This window comes from Physella acuta, unplaced genomic scaffold, assembly GCF_028476545.2.
Source record: "Physella acuta isolate Inbredline_101_S28 unplaced genomic scaffold, ASM2847654v3 ptg000770l, whole genome shotgun sequence".
Taxonomy (NCBI): Eukaryota; Metazoa; Mollusca; class Gastropoda; family Physidae; genus Physella; species Physella acuta.
Genome location: NW_026732288.1, coordinates 366,910 through 383,117, shown reverse-complemented (window position 1 = coordinate 383,117; position 16,208 = coordinate 366,910). Strand labels below are relative to the sequence as shown.

Sequence of the window (16,208 nt, the reverse complement as noted above, 5' to 3'; positions counted from 1 at the left end):
CACTGCTATAGTAGACCTGTTTGTTTTTTACAAAACCACTATCAAGGTGCACGAAAAACATTATTTATGAAAAGAAAATTCATTGTTTTTTTGGTCGGAATTGGGCCCCTAAACGTCGTGGGCCCCCCCCCGCATTGCGGGGTCTGGCGGCACTGTAGTTCCGCCCCTGATCATGACTGTGGCACTTTTAGAATGGGCGGTCCGAACTACAAGTTGACCGCGGGCCGAAGTGGCATGTCGATGTAGGTCAAGCAATTTTTCTTCAAGCTCTGGAATCACTTCCATATTGTGCATGATCACGTCAATCCCTCCCATATTGTGCAAGATCACGTCAATCCCCTCCATATTGTGCAAGATCACGTCAATCCCTTCCATATTGTGCAAGATCACGTCAATCCCTTCCATATTGTGCAAGATCACGTCAATCCCCTCCATATTGTGCAAGATCACGTCAATCACTTCCATATTGTTTAAGATCACGTCAAACACTTCCATATTGTGCATGATCACGTCAAACACTTCCATATTGTGCATGATCACGTCAATCACTTCCATATTATGCATGATCACGTCAAACACTTCCATATTGTGTATGATCACGTCAATTGTGCATGATCACGTCAATCACTTCCATATTGTGTATGATCACGTCAATTGTGCATGATCACGTCAATCACTTCCATATTGTGCATGGTCACGTCAATCCCTTCCATATTGTGCATGATCATGCCATTAATTTATAAAACTAATAACACTAGATTTAGTGCATATTTGTAATAACGATAGACACGATCATGGAAAGACAAAGCATCGAGGTGGTGAAGGGGTGGGAGGCACCAAATAGAGTTAAGTCGCAATTTAGAAACAGTTGTAAGAGGAGAGAACTGGTTGGGAGGGAGAGCGTATGATTGCAAACTTCAAAAGTCGCGAGTTCGGACCCCAGCCAGACGAGGCTCGTTAGCTACAAACAGAGACACATCTGATAGAGAAAACTTCAAAATAAAAGAAAAATGCTGAATAGAAAAGATATGGAAGCGAATTTAGAAAGAAAAGTATGCTGAAGTCAGAGTCAACAAGACATATGGCGCATAACTTCTTCGTTTTTAACACGTTTTTAAAACGTTTTTCTTAACTCAGCTTCGCGTTTGTTTGTTTGGATGTTTGTTGTTAAAATTGACATCGAAAATTAGCCCACTTCTGATTGCTCTACAGACCTGAAATTTGGCATGCATGCTACTTTCGCCTAACAATTTCAGATGCAATCATAAAAACTAGCAATTAGTGACCGTAATTAGCTTAATTTAATTACGCCCCAAGGACCATAAAATTGAGGACATGATTTCTAAAGATACCGACAAGACTTGAAGCCTATTGACACAGTTACTTCGGCCCCAATCGATGTGAGCGCGCTGGCCGTGATCGTATAGTGGTTAGTACTTCGCGTTGTGGCCGCGACAACCCAGGTTCGAATCCTGGTCGCTCAAGATTTTTAGTCCGTGTATTTATAAACACTTTTTTTAAAAACCACGTTTTTCATGTGTAGCAACGGACTAAAAAGGAGAACGGACACGGTAACACATTGTTAACGGTGACACGGTTGGTACGCTGGGCATGCTAAAATACACATAAACACGTTTTTCCTTAACTCAGCTTCGCGTTTATTTGTTTGTTTATGGGAGATTTGATCACGTGATTCGTGAGTAGATCTCCACGCCAGCAACGTAAATTACACCCTTTCTCTGTTTAAAGCGTATCGGTCGCTCAAGATTTTTTTAGTCCGTGTATTTAAAAACACTTAGTCAAGTCATACTTAATCAAGTGATTAGATAAAGTAGAAAATAAACTATATAAAAAACTTTTTAAAAACCACGTTTTTCATGTGTAGCAACGGACTAAAAAGGAGAAAATAAAATACTTAAAAAAAACTTTTTAAAAAACCACGTTTTTCTTGTGGACTAAAAAGTAGAAAATAACTATTTACATACATTTGATGACAAAAAACGTGGGTCGGGCAGATGGGTCGGGAAATTTGATGGTGAACGTACCCACGTTTTTTGTCATCAAATGTATGTAAATAGTTATTTTCTACTTTTTAGTCCACAAGAAAAACGTGGTTTTTTAAAAAGTTTTTTTTAAGTATTTTATTCTTAACTCAGCTTCGCGTTTGTGGATTTGTTTGTTTGTTGTTAAAATTGACATCGAAAATTAGCCCACTTCTGATTGCTCTAGAGATCTGAAATTTGGCATACACGCTACTTTCGCCTAACAATTTCAGATGCAATCATAAAAACTAGCAATTAGAGACCGTAATTAGCTTAATTTAATTACGCCCAAGGACCATAAAATTGAGGACATGATTTCTAAAGATACCGACAAGACTGTAGGCTTATTGACACAGTTACTTCGGCCCCATTCGATGTGAGCGCGCTGGCCGTGATCGTATAGTGGTTAGTACTTCGCGTTGTGGCCGCGACAACCCAGGTTCGAATCCTGGACGCTCAAGATTTTTTTAGTCCGTGTATTTATAAACACTTAGTAAAGTCATACTTAATCGAGTCATTAGATAAAGTAGAAAATAAACTATATAAAAAACTTTTTTAAAAACCACGTTTTTCATGTGTAGCAACGGACTAAAAAGGAGAAAATAAAATACTTAAAAAAAAACGTTTTTAAAAAACCACGTTTTTCTTGTGGACTAAAAAGTAGAAAATAACTATTTACATACATTTGATGACAAAAAACGTGGGTACGTTCACCATCAAATTTCCCGACCCATCTGCCCGACCCACGTTTTTTGTCATCAAATGTATGTAAATAGTTATTTTCTACTTTTTAGTCCACATGAAAAACGTGGTTTTTTTAAAAAGGTTTTTTTTAAGTATTTTATTTATTTATTGTATTATGTTGAAGGGGATTTTCCAAACACTCGTTGATCAAATGCGTGTACTTTTCTTTCACGCCTGAGTGGATTTCAATTGAATAATCACCCAGTCACGAGCGTGTCCCATTTCTCTACCCGGATGCTTGCAACACGTGTAGAAAAAATTCGACCGAGATCAATAATTAGGTCATAGGTTGTAAGATGACACGCTGGAAGTTTGACACAATGCAATGTCCGGGTCAAGCCGACTGTCGCTGTAATCATGTATCATTAGTATTAAGTGTTTTATACTTGTCTAGTTCGTTATTGACTGTATCTTTTTCCTATTGTAGATTAGATCGTTTGCAATCTTTGTTCACGTTTTGTAATTTATGATATGAAATTAGGTTTAGTATGTGTTTAATAATCAAATACATTTATCACTTAAATTATCAAGTAGAGGATGCGTATATTTTTCATTGATGGTCACATACGGCCCGCGGTTCGTCATATAAACGAACAGCAAGTCCCAAGTATCGCTGACTCGAGTACAGCTGCTCTGCCGGCACGTGCGATTGTTTACTCCCACTCACACATCGAGCACAGCTAAACTACTTACACACCAGTAATCTGGGTAGAAATTATGACACGCCCATCACAACTGTGTCCCAATTGTGGCTGTCCGAACCGTCAATATTTAACGGTTTTACGGTTTGCGTGTCGTCAAATCTGTGCCAAGTAACCAGCACACGTTCTTCAGAAACTGGGTCACGGCGTATGGCGGCCGAGCACATCCGTTATTTTTTTCTGGGGTGACCTAGTTGTCGGTGGAACAAGTAATATGAAAGGTGAGAGTCAATGTCTTTTGTGTTCGTTCAATTTTGTAATGATATCGTTCAAATTTCTAATGTAAGACACCGGTGTAATTACATCTGTAATGGAATATCTTTCTCATGTGACATACATATATATATATATATATATATATATATATATATATATATATATATATATATATATATATATATATATATGCATACCTACCCACACTTTATAAATATGGATATATATAAAATTATGGATATATATATAAAATTATGAATTTTGATATCTACATACATACAATCACTATATTCTACATAGCACTATTTATATATCTGACATTGTATAACTACACCAACATACGCACATGAGCCTTCACTGTGGTAAATCCCCCACGGACTCCACGTGACAAGTCTGACGTTTTAAGCTACAGTACAATAGTACAGTCAATTATTGAGCTCGTGTTCCTCTCAATCCTGTTGGGGATGTAACAACTCCTCAACTTTACAAGATTCACAATATATATATATATATATATATATATATATATATATATATATATATATATATATATATATATATATATATATATAATCTTCTAGCTGCACCACTATGGAGATCGACGAGACTGACCCTGGCTATCTTTGCATTTTTGGGGTTCCTCAACTTCTACGCTCTACGGGTCAACATGAGTATAGCTATCGTCTGCATGGTCAATCACTCCTCCCAGCATGCCTCAGTTGGACAGAACTCATCAGCGTCGTTTGATTTGTGTCGACCAGACAAGGATGATAACTCTTCCGGTCAGACTGGCTTGGAGGTGAGATTTCATCTTATTACGTGAGTGGGGGGGGGGGGGGGAGAAACTTGAACGGAGGCGCAACTACAATGTGGATTACAGAAACTTTTTTTAAAAAAAAACAACTTTAGAATAATCAGTCAGGTGTAACGAATTTATTTGAAACGATTCGATCGAGTTTCATTATTTTAAAATGAATAGCATGCATTGCTCGTCTTAGATTTGAATTGCAATTGCTTTCAAGCGTTGGACAATCGTTATAGCGTCTTTATTGTCTAGTTATCTCTCTAATGCACGGTATGACGGGACAGGGCTAATGGTCTGAACAATGTTTCTTTCAGGAAAGTCTACCCCCCCCCCCCCCCCCCGACGAAATTTATATAGAAAACATACACTTTTTACTTTTTACCACTGTCCGCCCTCCGGAAAATGTCCGTCCCCCAGAAAATATCAAGTGCCCCCCCCCCCCCCCCGGAGAAAAAAGTCTGGAAGAAACACTGGCTCTGACACATGAGACAGTCTACAAGCGGGGTGTATATCTTGCATTTCTTACATCCCTGTTGTTGTTTATTTTCTTCCGTTGTCCTTGTGCCCCCCCCCCCTTTCTGCGTGTTTTAGGATGGCGAGTTGAACTGGGACAAGGAGACCCAAGGGCTGATCCACGGCTCCATCTTCTGGGGCTATTTGGTCACCAATCTGGCGGGCGGCGTGCTGGCCACCAAATATGGCGGCAAACACGTGATCGGCCTCTCTCTGCTGGCGTCGGCGTTGTTGACCCTGTTGGTGCCGGTGGTTGCCAGGAGCAGCGTGCAGGGTCTGATGGCACTGAGGTTTTTCACAGGTGCTTCACAGGTAAGACAATCACAGGTAAGACAATCACAGGTGTCATCATAACACAGGTAAGACAATCACAGGTAAGACAATCACAGGTGTCACCATAACACAGGTAAGACAATCACAGGTAAGACATTCACAGGTGTCACCATAACACGGGAGTAGTGTGCAGGGTCTGATGGCACTGAGGTTTTTCACAGGTGCTTCACAGGTAAGACAATCACAGGTAAGACAACCACAGGTAAGACAATCACAGGTAAGACAATCATAGGTGTCACCATTTAGCACCATATAACACTAGTTACAGGATGTGTCACTATACTCATCACCAGATTTCTCTAAGCTGCGGCTTGCGCGGCCGCGCAGTATTTTTGAGCTGCCGCCCAGTCATTATGTAAAATACATATATCCTTTATTAGGCTTTTAGAACACCGGGCACACAAAATACGTAGCTCGTCACTGCTACCAAACCTCCTTTATGTCACCACATCATACCAACACACTTATCGGACTGTGTCACCAGCCATGTCACCATGTTATCGATTCATCACTCCATCAACTAATCACGTGATCTCTGCAGGGGTTCGTGTCACCAGCCATGCAGTCCCTGTGGTCCCACTGGGCGCCTCCATTAGAGAGCAGCAGACTGAGGAGTATCTGCTTTGCTGGTAGGTTCTGTGGGGAGGGTCGGTCTGCAGCCAGGGGACCGTAATTTGTAGTGGCCCCACGGTGTTGTTCTAACGTATTGCTATAACATGGCAAAAATGTTCTGTAGTGTTTCACATGAGCCATTGATGCCAACATCACCCACCCACATCACCTGTCCACATCACCTTCCCACATCACCTACCCACACCACCTACCCACATCACCTGCCCACATCACCTACCCACATCACCTGCCCACATCACCTACCCACATCACCTGCCCACATCACCTACCCACATCACCTACCCACATCACCTACCCACACCACTTGACCACATCACCTGCCCACATCACCTACCCACATCACCTACCCACATCACCTGCCCACATCACCTGCCCACACCACCTGCCCACATCACCTACCCACACCACTTGACCACATCACCTACCCACATCACCTACCCACATCACCTACCCACATCACCTACCCACATCACCTACCCACATCACCTACCCACATCACCTACCCACATCACCTACCCACATCACCTGCCCACATCACCTGCCCACACCACCTGCCCACATCACCTACCCACACCACTTGACCACATCACCTACCCACATCACCTACCCACATCACCTACCCACAGCACTTGACCACATCACCTGCCCACATCACCTACCCACATCACCTACCCACATCACCTGCCCACATCACCTGCCCACACCACCTGCCCACATCACCTACCCACACCACTTGACCACATCACCTACCCACATCACCTACCCACATCACCTACCCACATCACCTACCCACATCACCTACCCACATCACCTACCCACACCACCTACCCACATCACCTACCCACATCACCTGCCCACATCACCTACCCACCTCACCTATCCACATCACCTGCCCACACCACCCACCCACACCACTTGACCACATCACCTGCCCACACCACCTACCCACACCACCTACCCACATCACCTCCACACATCACCTACCCACACCACCTACCCACACCACCTACCCACATCACCTCCACACATCACCTACCCACACCACCTACCCACATCACCTACCCACACCACTTGACCACATCACCTACCCACACCACCTACCCACATCACCTCCACACATCACCTACCCACACCACCTACCCACATCATCTACCCACACCACCCACCCACACCACTTGCCCACATCACCTCCACACATCACCTACCCACACCATCTACCCACATCACCTGCCCACATCACCTACCCACATCACCTACCCACACCACCTACCCACATCATCTACCCACACCACCCACCCACACCACTTACCCACATCACCTGTATATCATCTCCCAGGTTCCCAGGTGGGCAAGGTCCTGACGTACCCAATGACGGCACTCCTGTGTGAGTACGGCTTTGACGGCGGCTGGCCGAGCTTGTTTTATCTGCAGGGTGAGTAGCACACACCGCTGTGTCGGGATTTGAACCCTGACCGCTGGGTCGGGATTTGAACCCTGACCGCTGGGTCGGGATTTGAACCCTGACCGCTGGGTCGGGATTTGAACCCTGACCGCTGGGTCGGGATTTGAACCCTGACCGCTGTGTCGGGATTTGAACCCTGACCGCTGTGTCGGGATTTGAACCCTAACCGCTGTGTCGGGATTTGAACCCTAACCGCTGTGTCGGGATTTGAACCCTGACCGCTGGGTCGGGATTTGAACCCTGACCGCTGGGTCGGGATTTGAACCTTGACCGCTGTGTCGGGATTTGAACCCTGACCGCTGGGTCGGGATTTGAACCCTGACCGCTGGGTCGGGATTTGAACCTTGACCGCTGTGTCGGGATTTGAACCCTGACTGCTGGGTCGGGATTTGAACCCTGACCGCTGGGTCGGGATTTGAACCTTGACCGCTGTGTCGGGATTTGAACCCTGACCTCTGTGTCGGGATTTGAACCCTGACCGCTGTGTCGGGATTTGAACCCTGACCGCTGTGTCGGGATTTGAACCTTGACCGCTGGGTCGGGATTTGAACCTTGACCGCTGGGTCGGGATTTGAACCTTGACCGCTGGGTCGGGATTTGAACCTTGACCGCTGGGTCGGGATTTGAACCCTGACCGCTGGGTCGGGATTTGAACCTTGACCGCTGTGTCGGGATTTGAACCCTGACTGCTGGGTCGGGATTTGAACCCTGACCGCTGGGTCGGGATTTGAACCTTGACCGCTGTGTCGGGATTTGAACCCTGACCTCTGTGTCGGGATTTGAACCCTGACCGCTGTGTCGGGATTTGAACGCTGACCGCTGTGTCGGGATTTGAACCTTGACCGCTGGGTCGGGATTTGAACCTTGACCGCTGGGTCGGGATTTGAACCTTGACCGCTGGGTCGGGATTTGAACCTTGACCGCTGGGTCGGGATTTGAACCTTGACCGCTGGGTCTGGATTTGAACCCTGACTGCTGGGTCGGGATTTGAACCCTGACTGCTGGGTCGGGATTCGAACCCTGGGTCTAGAGATAGTAGTTGTTAGTTTTAGTCTGGGACTGTGTGGAGCCTTGTTGAGCATTGTGAATGTATACATGATACGTTATTGTTGCTATATCATTTGATACAAGTTATGATGTTATATTGCGTTATTTGTGATAAGTATTTCCTTGTTTAACGATGTTTAGCTATCATTTAAAAGTGAAATGATAATGTTCTTTGTGACCATATAGTTCTGAATTATGATCACGTGTTGTGCACATGATGTGGAGTGATTGTGTGGGGGTAATTATGTTTCTGTATGAGAATATGTCAATATGTCAGAATCAGGATGTTATATATATATATATATATATATATATATATATATATATATATATATATATATATATATATATATATATATATATATATGTGTGTGTGTGTGATATGTTAGTTAAGATAGTTTGTAGAATGTAGTCCTGTATTGTCTCACCCCACCCACCAGGTATTGTTGGGGTAGTCTGGTTTGTTGGCTGGTGCCTGACGGTCTACGACAGCCCCTCCCAACACCCGAGGATATCTGCACGTGAGAGAGACTACATAGAGACCAGCCTAGCCGGCATGGTCAGCGGCCGATCACAGGTGAGACTAATGTCCTTGTGGCAGGTCACAGGTAAGTCCTTATGTCCTTGTGGCAGGTCACAGGTAAGTCCTTATGTCCTTGTGGTAGGTCACAGGTAAGTCCTAATGTCATTGTGGTAGTTAACTAGTCACAGATAAGTCCTAATATCCTTGTGGCAGTTAACATGTAAAAGGTAAGTCCTACTTGAAGTAAACAACCTGTCACAGGTACGCCCTACCAGCCTTGTTGCATTCAGTTAACGATAGGTTATACACTGAATGGACAGTATTGAAACCAGTAGTGATGATTACAGAGAAACTTCCAGTAGAGTATTTAGACCAGAGAAATTCATGTATTCAAAACAACAGAAAAGACGTGTTTGTAAGGATAGTGGATTAAATGGAGGCTATTACCAATCAGTTATGTTGTGAACACACTGACACACTTGTAAGAGCAGTCATGCGCGTCACACACCAGGAACTATGCAAAGTCTCTCTCTCTCTCTATCTCTCTCTCTCTCTCTCTCTCTCTCTCTCTCTCTCTCTCTCTCTCTCTCTCTCTCTCTATATATATATATATATATATATATATATATATATATATATATATATATATATATATATATATATATATATACATATATATATATACATATATATATATATATATATATATATATATATATATATATATATATATATATATATATACATATACATATATATATATATATATATATATATATATATATATATATATATATATATATATATATATATATATATATATATATATATATGCTTTTTTGTTTCCGAAAGAATTAAACAGATATGTATAGACAGACCGACACTGATGTTACCCTCTTGCCTTTCAGACCAAAACACCGTGGCTCTCAATCCTTGGCTCCGGTCCGGTGTGGGCCATCATCATTGCTCACATGTGCTGTAACTGGGGGGAGTACACGTTTTTAACCAACATCCCCACCTACATGAAGGAGGTGTTAAAGTTCGACATCAAACAGGTAGGCACTGTAGTTTAACGCTACAGGGATTGAATATTTTAACATAACACAGGCATTATTCTTTAAAATCCATGTCTTTGCAGTATCTCTCTTATTAAAAATAAACCGGGAGTGATCTCCCCTAAACTTTCTCGAATATTTTTATATGAAATAACAGGGGATGGGAACTCGGGCTATAGACATGATTTTTAACCCATTTTAAATACTTAAAGTTTTAAAAATAGAATAAAATCTCGTAGACAAATTAATTGCACACCAAGTGAACGCGAAATAAAAAAGCGCATAATAGTGCGCAATATTATTAGTACTTTTAAAATTTACATTAGTTTTTTGAGAAATCGGAAGTAGCGTAAATTACTACTTCCGGTCAACGGAAATTACTCAAAATTTAACAGAAGGTAGAGAATTAGATCTTTTACTTACATGTGAAATTTCATTTATCTATCTGAAATAGTACTCAAGTTATAGGCTTTTGAAAAATTCAAAGCAGAAAAAGTACCACTTCCGGTTATCGGAAATCGCTCAAAAGTTGATACGGATCTACGATTTTGATAAAATACTTATATATGAAATTTCATCAACCTAGCAGTAACGGTACTCAAGTTATCGTGTTTACACACGGACACACAGACACACACACACACACACACATACACACACAGACATACGGACAAGATTGCAAAATTATGTTTTTCCGTATCAGTGAGGTGTAAAACGTAGAGATTTGTAAAAATCTCGAATTTTTTTTTGCACGATTACAATACTTTCTCTATACTACGTATATACGAGAAAGTAAAAAATGAAGCGGGATTGATCACCCCTAGCCCTTCTCGTATAATAATAGTATATTCTTAAATAACAGTAAGGGTGATGGCACTTCTACTGCTATCGGTCTATATAGAAATGTTTTTGATTATTTTTAATACTTACATTTTTAAAATAGAATGGAATGGCATTGAAAAAAATACACTAAATAGACGGCAACAGATGTATGTTTAATGGAACGGAAAATTAGTACTTTATAAAGGAGACCTGGATTAATTTTTAAAAAGTTATTTAAACAACTAATCGAGTCACATTCTATGTCACAGTGCGTTGTCATCGAGTCTTAAGCTACGAAAAACGTTTGAAAGAAATCGGTCCGATAGAAGTGGTCGAATTTTTGCTCACGAGTTTCCCGTGACGGACGATAGACAAAGGAATCAAGTTATATAAATAGTGTAAAGTACTACTTCCGTTCACCGGAATTACTTAGAATTTGACAGATACCAGTGAATAAGATCTTATAACTATGTGTAAGATTTAGTCCACTTAGAAACCAGAAATTGAATAAAGCACCACTTCAGGTCCTTCAAAAGTTGAATTTAATTCACTTATAAGATATTTTACTGTTAGGTCAAATTTTATCTACTTATCTGAAACAGTACTTGAGTTATCGTTTTCCCACGGGAATAGAGAAAGCAGAGGCGTAGCGACCCTTCCCGGCGCCCGGGGACAAACTTTTCGATTTGCACCCCCCCCCTCAAACTTTCGATTTGCACCCCCCTCGAGATTTCAATTTGCACCCCCCCCCTCCTCAAACTTTCGATTTGCACCCCCCTCAACCTTTCAATTTATTTTTCCAACCCATTTTGGCGCCCCCTAAGGTCGGCGCCCGGGGACATATGCCCCCCCCCCCTTCGCTACGCTACTGAGAGGAAGTAGCTCAAAAGTAGTTAGACAATTGGGCATATAACTTAATACTTATATGTAAAGTTTCGTTCGCCTAACTTCAACGGTACTCAAGTTATAGGCTTTTGAGAGTCACTTCCGGTTACCGGAAATTGTTCAAAGTTTGAAAGAAAACTACTAAATAAATGTTATACATGTATGAAATTTCGTCGACATTACTGAAACGGCACTCAAGTTATCGTGTTTACATACACACAGACAAACAAACGGACAAGTTTGCTCTGTTTTTCGACGCAGGGAGTTGTAAAAAGTCGAGATTTGTAAAAATATGAAATTCTATTTTTTGCATGAGTACAATACTTCCTCTATACTCCGTATACGAAAAAGCTAAAGAGACTTAATTTAATAGTTCAGCTTAAACCTGATTTTAAATGGAATTAAAAGTGTTCGATGTCTATATAAGACAATCAAAGGAGATTGACCGTAGATTAAATGCTCGCGACGCTTTTAAAAATTCCAGAATGGCTTTCTCTCAGCACTGCCGTACCTCGGCTTCTGGCTTCTGATCACCGTGTCCAGTTGGCTGGCAGACCTGGTCAGGAGCAAACAACTCTTGTCAACAACAGCAACCAGAAAACTTTTTAACTCAGTCGGTAAGTCAAACAAAATTGAGGGGATTTCCTCTAGGCTTTCTCGTATGTTTTTATAGAATAAGGGTTGGGATGGTACTTCCAGTGGAATCTGACTTTAGAAATGGTAGCTGACAAAACCGATGGGTTTTTTCTTTTTTATTTGGGCAACAAGTTCTTAGATTATGCTACTTAATGACATAAAATTATCAAACACATTCTGAAGGTTTTTGAAACATCGAAGACGAAGTAATACTTCCGGTTACCGGAAATCGCTCAAAAAGTTAAAAGATACCTATTTACAGTATGAAACACTTGTGTCAAATTTTGTCCACTCTAATGACACAGTGCTCAAGTAATTGGTAATTTATACACCAGAAATAGAGTAAGCACAACTTTCGTTTACGGGAAATCGTTCAAAAGTTGATACAAAAACCTACGTGGAGGATCTAATCCTTGTGGATCTATATGAAATTTCGTCTACCTTACGGAAACAATACATAGCTTATCGTAATCTAACTCAGAAATTATTGTAAAACTGAGTTTTTACGACACAGGAAGGTGCAAAAACGTCGTGATTGAGAAAATTTCAATTTCAAATTTATGCACAATTACAAAACATCCACTAAACACCGTATCGGAGAAACTAAGAACACGATCCCACACAATAGCCAACTATCCGACTGTATTGAACCCATCCGGTCCGTAAAAAAACAAGCACCATCTAAACCAAGCAATGACACCACGGTGGTGGAGACTATGTCACGAGATGGCGGGATGGTTCGTGTTTTTCTGGTGCCCACTGGGACCCTGCAAGTAATAGCTGGGCGCGACCGTTGACTCTAATCAAAATTTACTGGGCGCGTGAATCTACTGCTAGACGCGCTTGGGAGCACAAGTCTTTTTCCCGCCAATCATCTGTCCGTTTTCTCACAACCGCACGCGTCTGTTAAACGTCTGCGGGGAATTCCCGAACTCGGGTATGACAGCCTAGGGCATTAGTAAATTAGACCGTTTCACAGCGTATTTCTGGCACCTTCCTTCGGCAGGGTTTCCTGAGTGGTATCTGGCACGTTTAATATCTCCAATTGAATTAGTCGTATCGGTTGCATTTAAAGCTAGAATTGTATTTCCGCTGCACAATTTAGTTTTAGCTGAGCAGCTTTTAGCTTCTAGAGTGTACGACTGGAAAATTATTCAATTAAGATTAGTTTTGTGGATGTGAAGCCGTCAATATTAGTCTGTGACGTCAATTGCTTGTTCACTTGTACAATTTGTTGTCTGCGCTGCTTGGCGAAAATGTCGATATAATATGACTAAAAATGTCCTTGTTTTTTCGTAATTGCGATATAAATTATGCCGATATCTGATCAAAACAATGTCCATGTATCCATATGTCGATACCTGACTCAAAAATGTCCATGTATCTTGGTAGCTATTGACTCGTACGTCTTATACTGTCATTATAACTTGTGTATGTGTCAATACACCTGTATCTTATGATGTTTTTTGTTTGTTAGCGTGTACTGATGTCTGTTGTGTCAGTGTTAAAATGTGAGCCTACTAGCTGTTTTATACGTGTTATTACAAGTCTTGCATGTATGGTTTCCAGTGTATTAATGCCCATCTTGCATGTATTAATGCCCACCTTGCATGTATTAATGCCCATCTTGCATGTATTAATGCCCATCTTGCATGTATTAATGCCCATCTTGCATGTATTAATGCCCATCTTGCATGTATTAATGCCCATCTTGCATGTATTAATGCCCATCTTGCATGTGTTCACGCCCGACTTGTTTGTCCCCAGGTAAATTTGTCCCTGCCCTGCTCCTGATTGCCGTGAGTTTTGTGGACTGTACCCAGCCGTACCTGGCCGTGTCCCTGCTGGCACTGGGCGTGTCCATGACGGGGTTCCAGTACGGGGGCGGGCTGTACATGAGTGCCGGGGACATCGCGCCCATGTACGCGGGGGTCATCTACGGGATCTCCAACACCGTGGCCACCATCCCTGGCTTCCTCTCACCCCTGGCCATTGGCCTCCTCACCCCAGACGTGAGTACACTCTCCTACCTTCTCTAGAACATTCTTATTGGCGGGACAAGGTGTTTGTGAGGTAGAGTACACTCTCCTACCTTCTCTAGAACATTCTTATTGGCGGGACAAGGTGTTTGTGAGGTAGAGTACACTCTCCTACCTTCTCTAGAACATTCTTATCTGCGGGACAAGGTGTTTGTGAGGTAGAGTACACTCTCCTACCTTCTCTAGAACATTCTTATTGGCGGGACAAGGTGTTTGTGAGGTAGAGTACACTCTCCTACCTTCTCTAGAACATTCTTATTGGCGGGACAAGGTGTTTGTGAGGTAGAGTACACTCTCCTACCTTCTCTATAACATTCTTATTGGCGGGACAAGGTGTTCGTGAGGTAGAGTACACTCTCCTACCTTCTCTAGAACATTCTTATTGGTGAGACAAGGTGTTTGTGAGGTAGAGTACACTCTCCTACCTTCTCTAGAACATTCTTATTGGTGGGACAGCGTGGTTGGGAGGTAGAGCACACGCTTACTAACCTAAAAGTTTCGAGTTCGATTTCCGGGCTCGATTCCTCCAACCACGAAGGGTACCAACTCCAGTCGTGGATAAAAGGACGTCTAATCTTATCATAGCTCTAACACATTACTCATTTACTACCCCGAGTCATAGAAATATAAATGGACCTCCAGAGCTAAAAAGGAACTTTATTTTTCGCCACCCATCTTGACTTAACAGAAACATAATTTCCTCTTCCTGTTTCCGGCCTACAGCAAACACAAGAACAATGGCGGCAAGTGTTTTACATCGCCGCGGCCATCTACGTGTTCGGGGCCATTTTCTTCATCGTCTTCAGCAGTGGTGATCTGCAGACGTGGGCCAAACAAGAGATGCAGGAGGCAGCTAGTCTTGAGCTCAAGGTCGATCTCTTGGACAGTGAAGCTTGTGGTGTTGCCAAACAAGAGATGCAGGAGGCAGCTAGTCTGGAGCTCAAGGTCGATCTCTTGGACAGTGAAGCTTGTGGTGTTGGTACGGACACGCCTAGAGACAGGCGACACATAGAACCGTGTGATACAGATATACGTAGTATAGAAGCAAGTGATAGAAACACACACGATATAGATCTTACTGATACAAACACACACAATATAGACCATAGTGATACAAACACACACGATATAGACCCTAGTGATACAAACACACACGATATAGACCCTAGTGATACAAACACACACAATATAGACTCAAGTGATACAAAAACACACATTATAGACCCTAGTGATACAAACACACACGATATAGATCCTAGTGATACAAACGCACACAATAGAGATCATAGTGATACAAACACACATTAATATAGACAGTCGTGGAATATACATTAAAACTAGACACACAAATGTTCTTGAAATACGTGTTACTGTTATTGAAGCATTAGATGGGGTATAACAATGAGCATTATTTGGTATCCAAATAATTTTAACAGCTTAAACTTGAAGTCTTCCATATTTATTTGTTGTTTTATAACTTTTTAAAATGTTACTGTATATTAAACACTTTAATATTTTTTACACTTGACTGAACGTTTTTATTGCACGAATGTTATCAACCATTTTTTGAATAAGTTATTGTTTATACCGTACTCACGCTCTAGGTAAAACCTACTCCCCACTAAATTTAGCCACACTTTTTGAACATGCCCCCTCCCCTCCCCAAACCACCACACATGCAAATGTTAAAGAAATTCTGAATTTCATATCCCCACTAGAATTGGCTCTCACTTTCTCTTTAGAAAATATTGA

The 16,208-nt window shown here is 41.9% G+C and overlaps 1 protein-coding gene across 2 annotated transcripts; it reads left to right on the top strand.

Moving 5' to 3' along the window:
* The first annotated feature begins 3,623 nt into the window (after positions 1 to 3,623).
* Positions 3,624 to 15,977, top strand: LOC131950536 (sialin-like). 2 transcript variants are annotated; one of them, XM_059312737.1, is made up of 11 exons: positions 3,624 to 3,708; positions 4,285 to 4,502; positions 5,100 to 5,333; positions 5,896 to 5,983; positions 7,324 to 7,419; positions 8,937 to 9,073; positions 9,928 to 10,074; positions 12,266 to 12,398; positions 14,185 to 14,429; positions 15,180 to 15,326; positions 15,402 to 15,977. In XM_059312737.1, exons 1-11 carry the CDS (start codon positions 3,702 to 3,704, stop codon positions 15,762 to 15,764), a joined length of 1,815 nt encoding a protein of 604 aa, XP_059168720.1. In that variant the 5' UTR covers positions 3,624 to 3,701; the 3' UTR covers positions 15,765 to 15,977. The 2 variants fall into 2 exon arrangements, with proteins under 2 accessions (XP_059168720.1, XP_059168721.1); XM_059312738.1 differs by lacking the exons at positions 3,624 to 3,708; positions 4,285 to 4,502; positions 5,100 to 5,333 and adding an exon at positions 5,429 to 5,526 and having other exon boundaries at positions 15,180 to 15,977.
* Positions 15,978 to 16,208: the final 231 nt, after the last annotated feature.

Bases quoted from the DNA above. Each gene is read 5' to 3' on its own strand.
- LOC131950536 (XM_059312737.1), top strand. The intron at 14,430-15,179 runs GTGAGTACACTC...TCCGGCCTACAG, and splicing joins TTGGCCTCCTCACCCCAGAC to CAAACACAAGAACAATGGCG. The intron at 15,327-15,401 runs GTCGATCTCTTG...CTGGAGCTCAAG, and splicing joins CAGCTAGTCTTGAGCTCAAG to GTCGATCTCTTGGACAGTGA.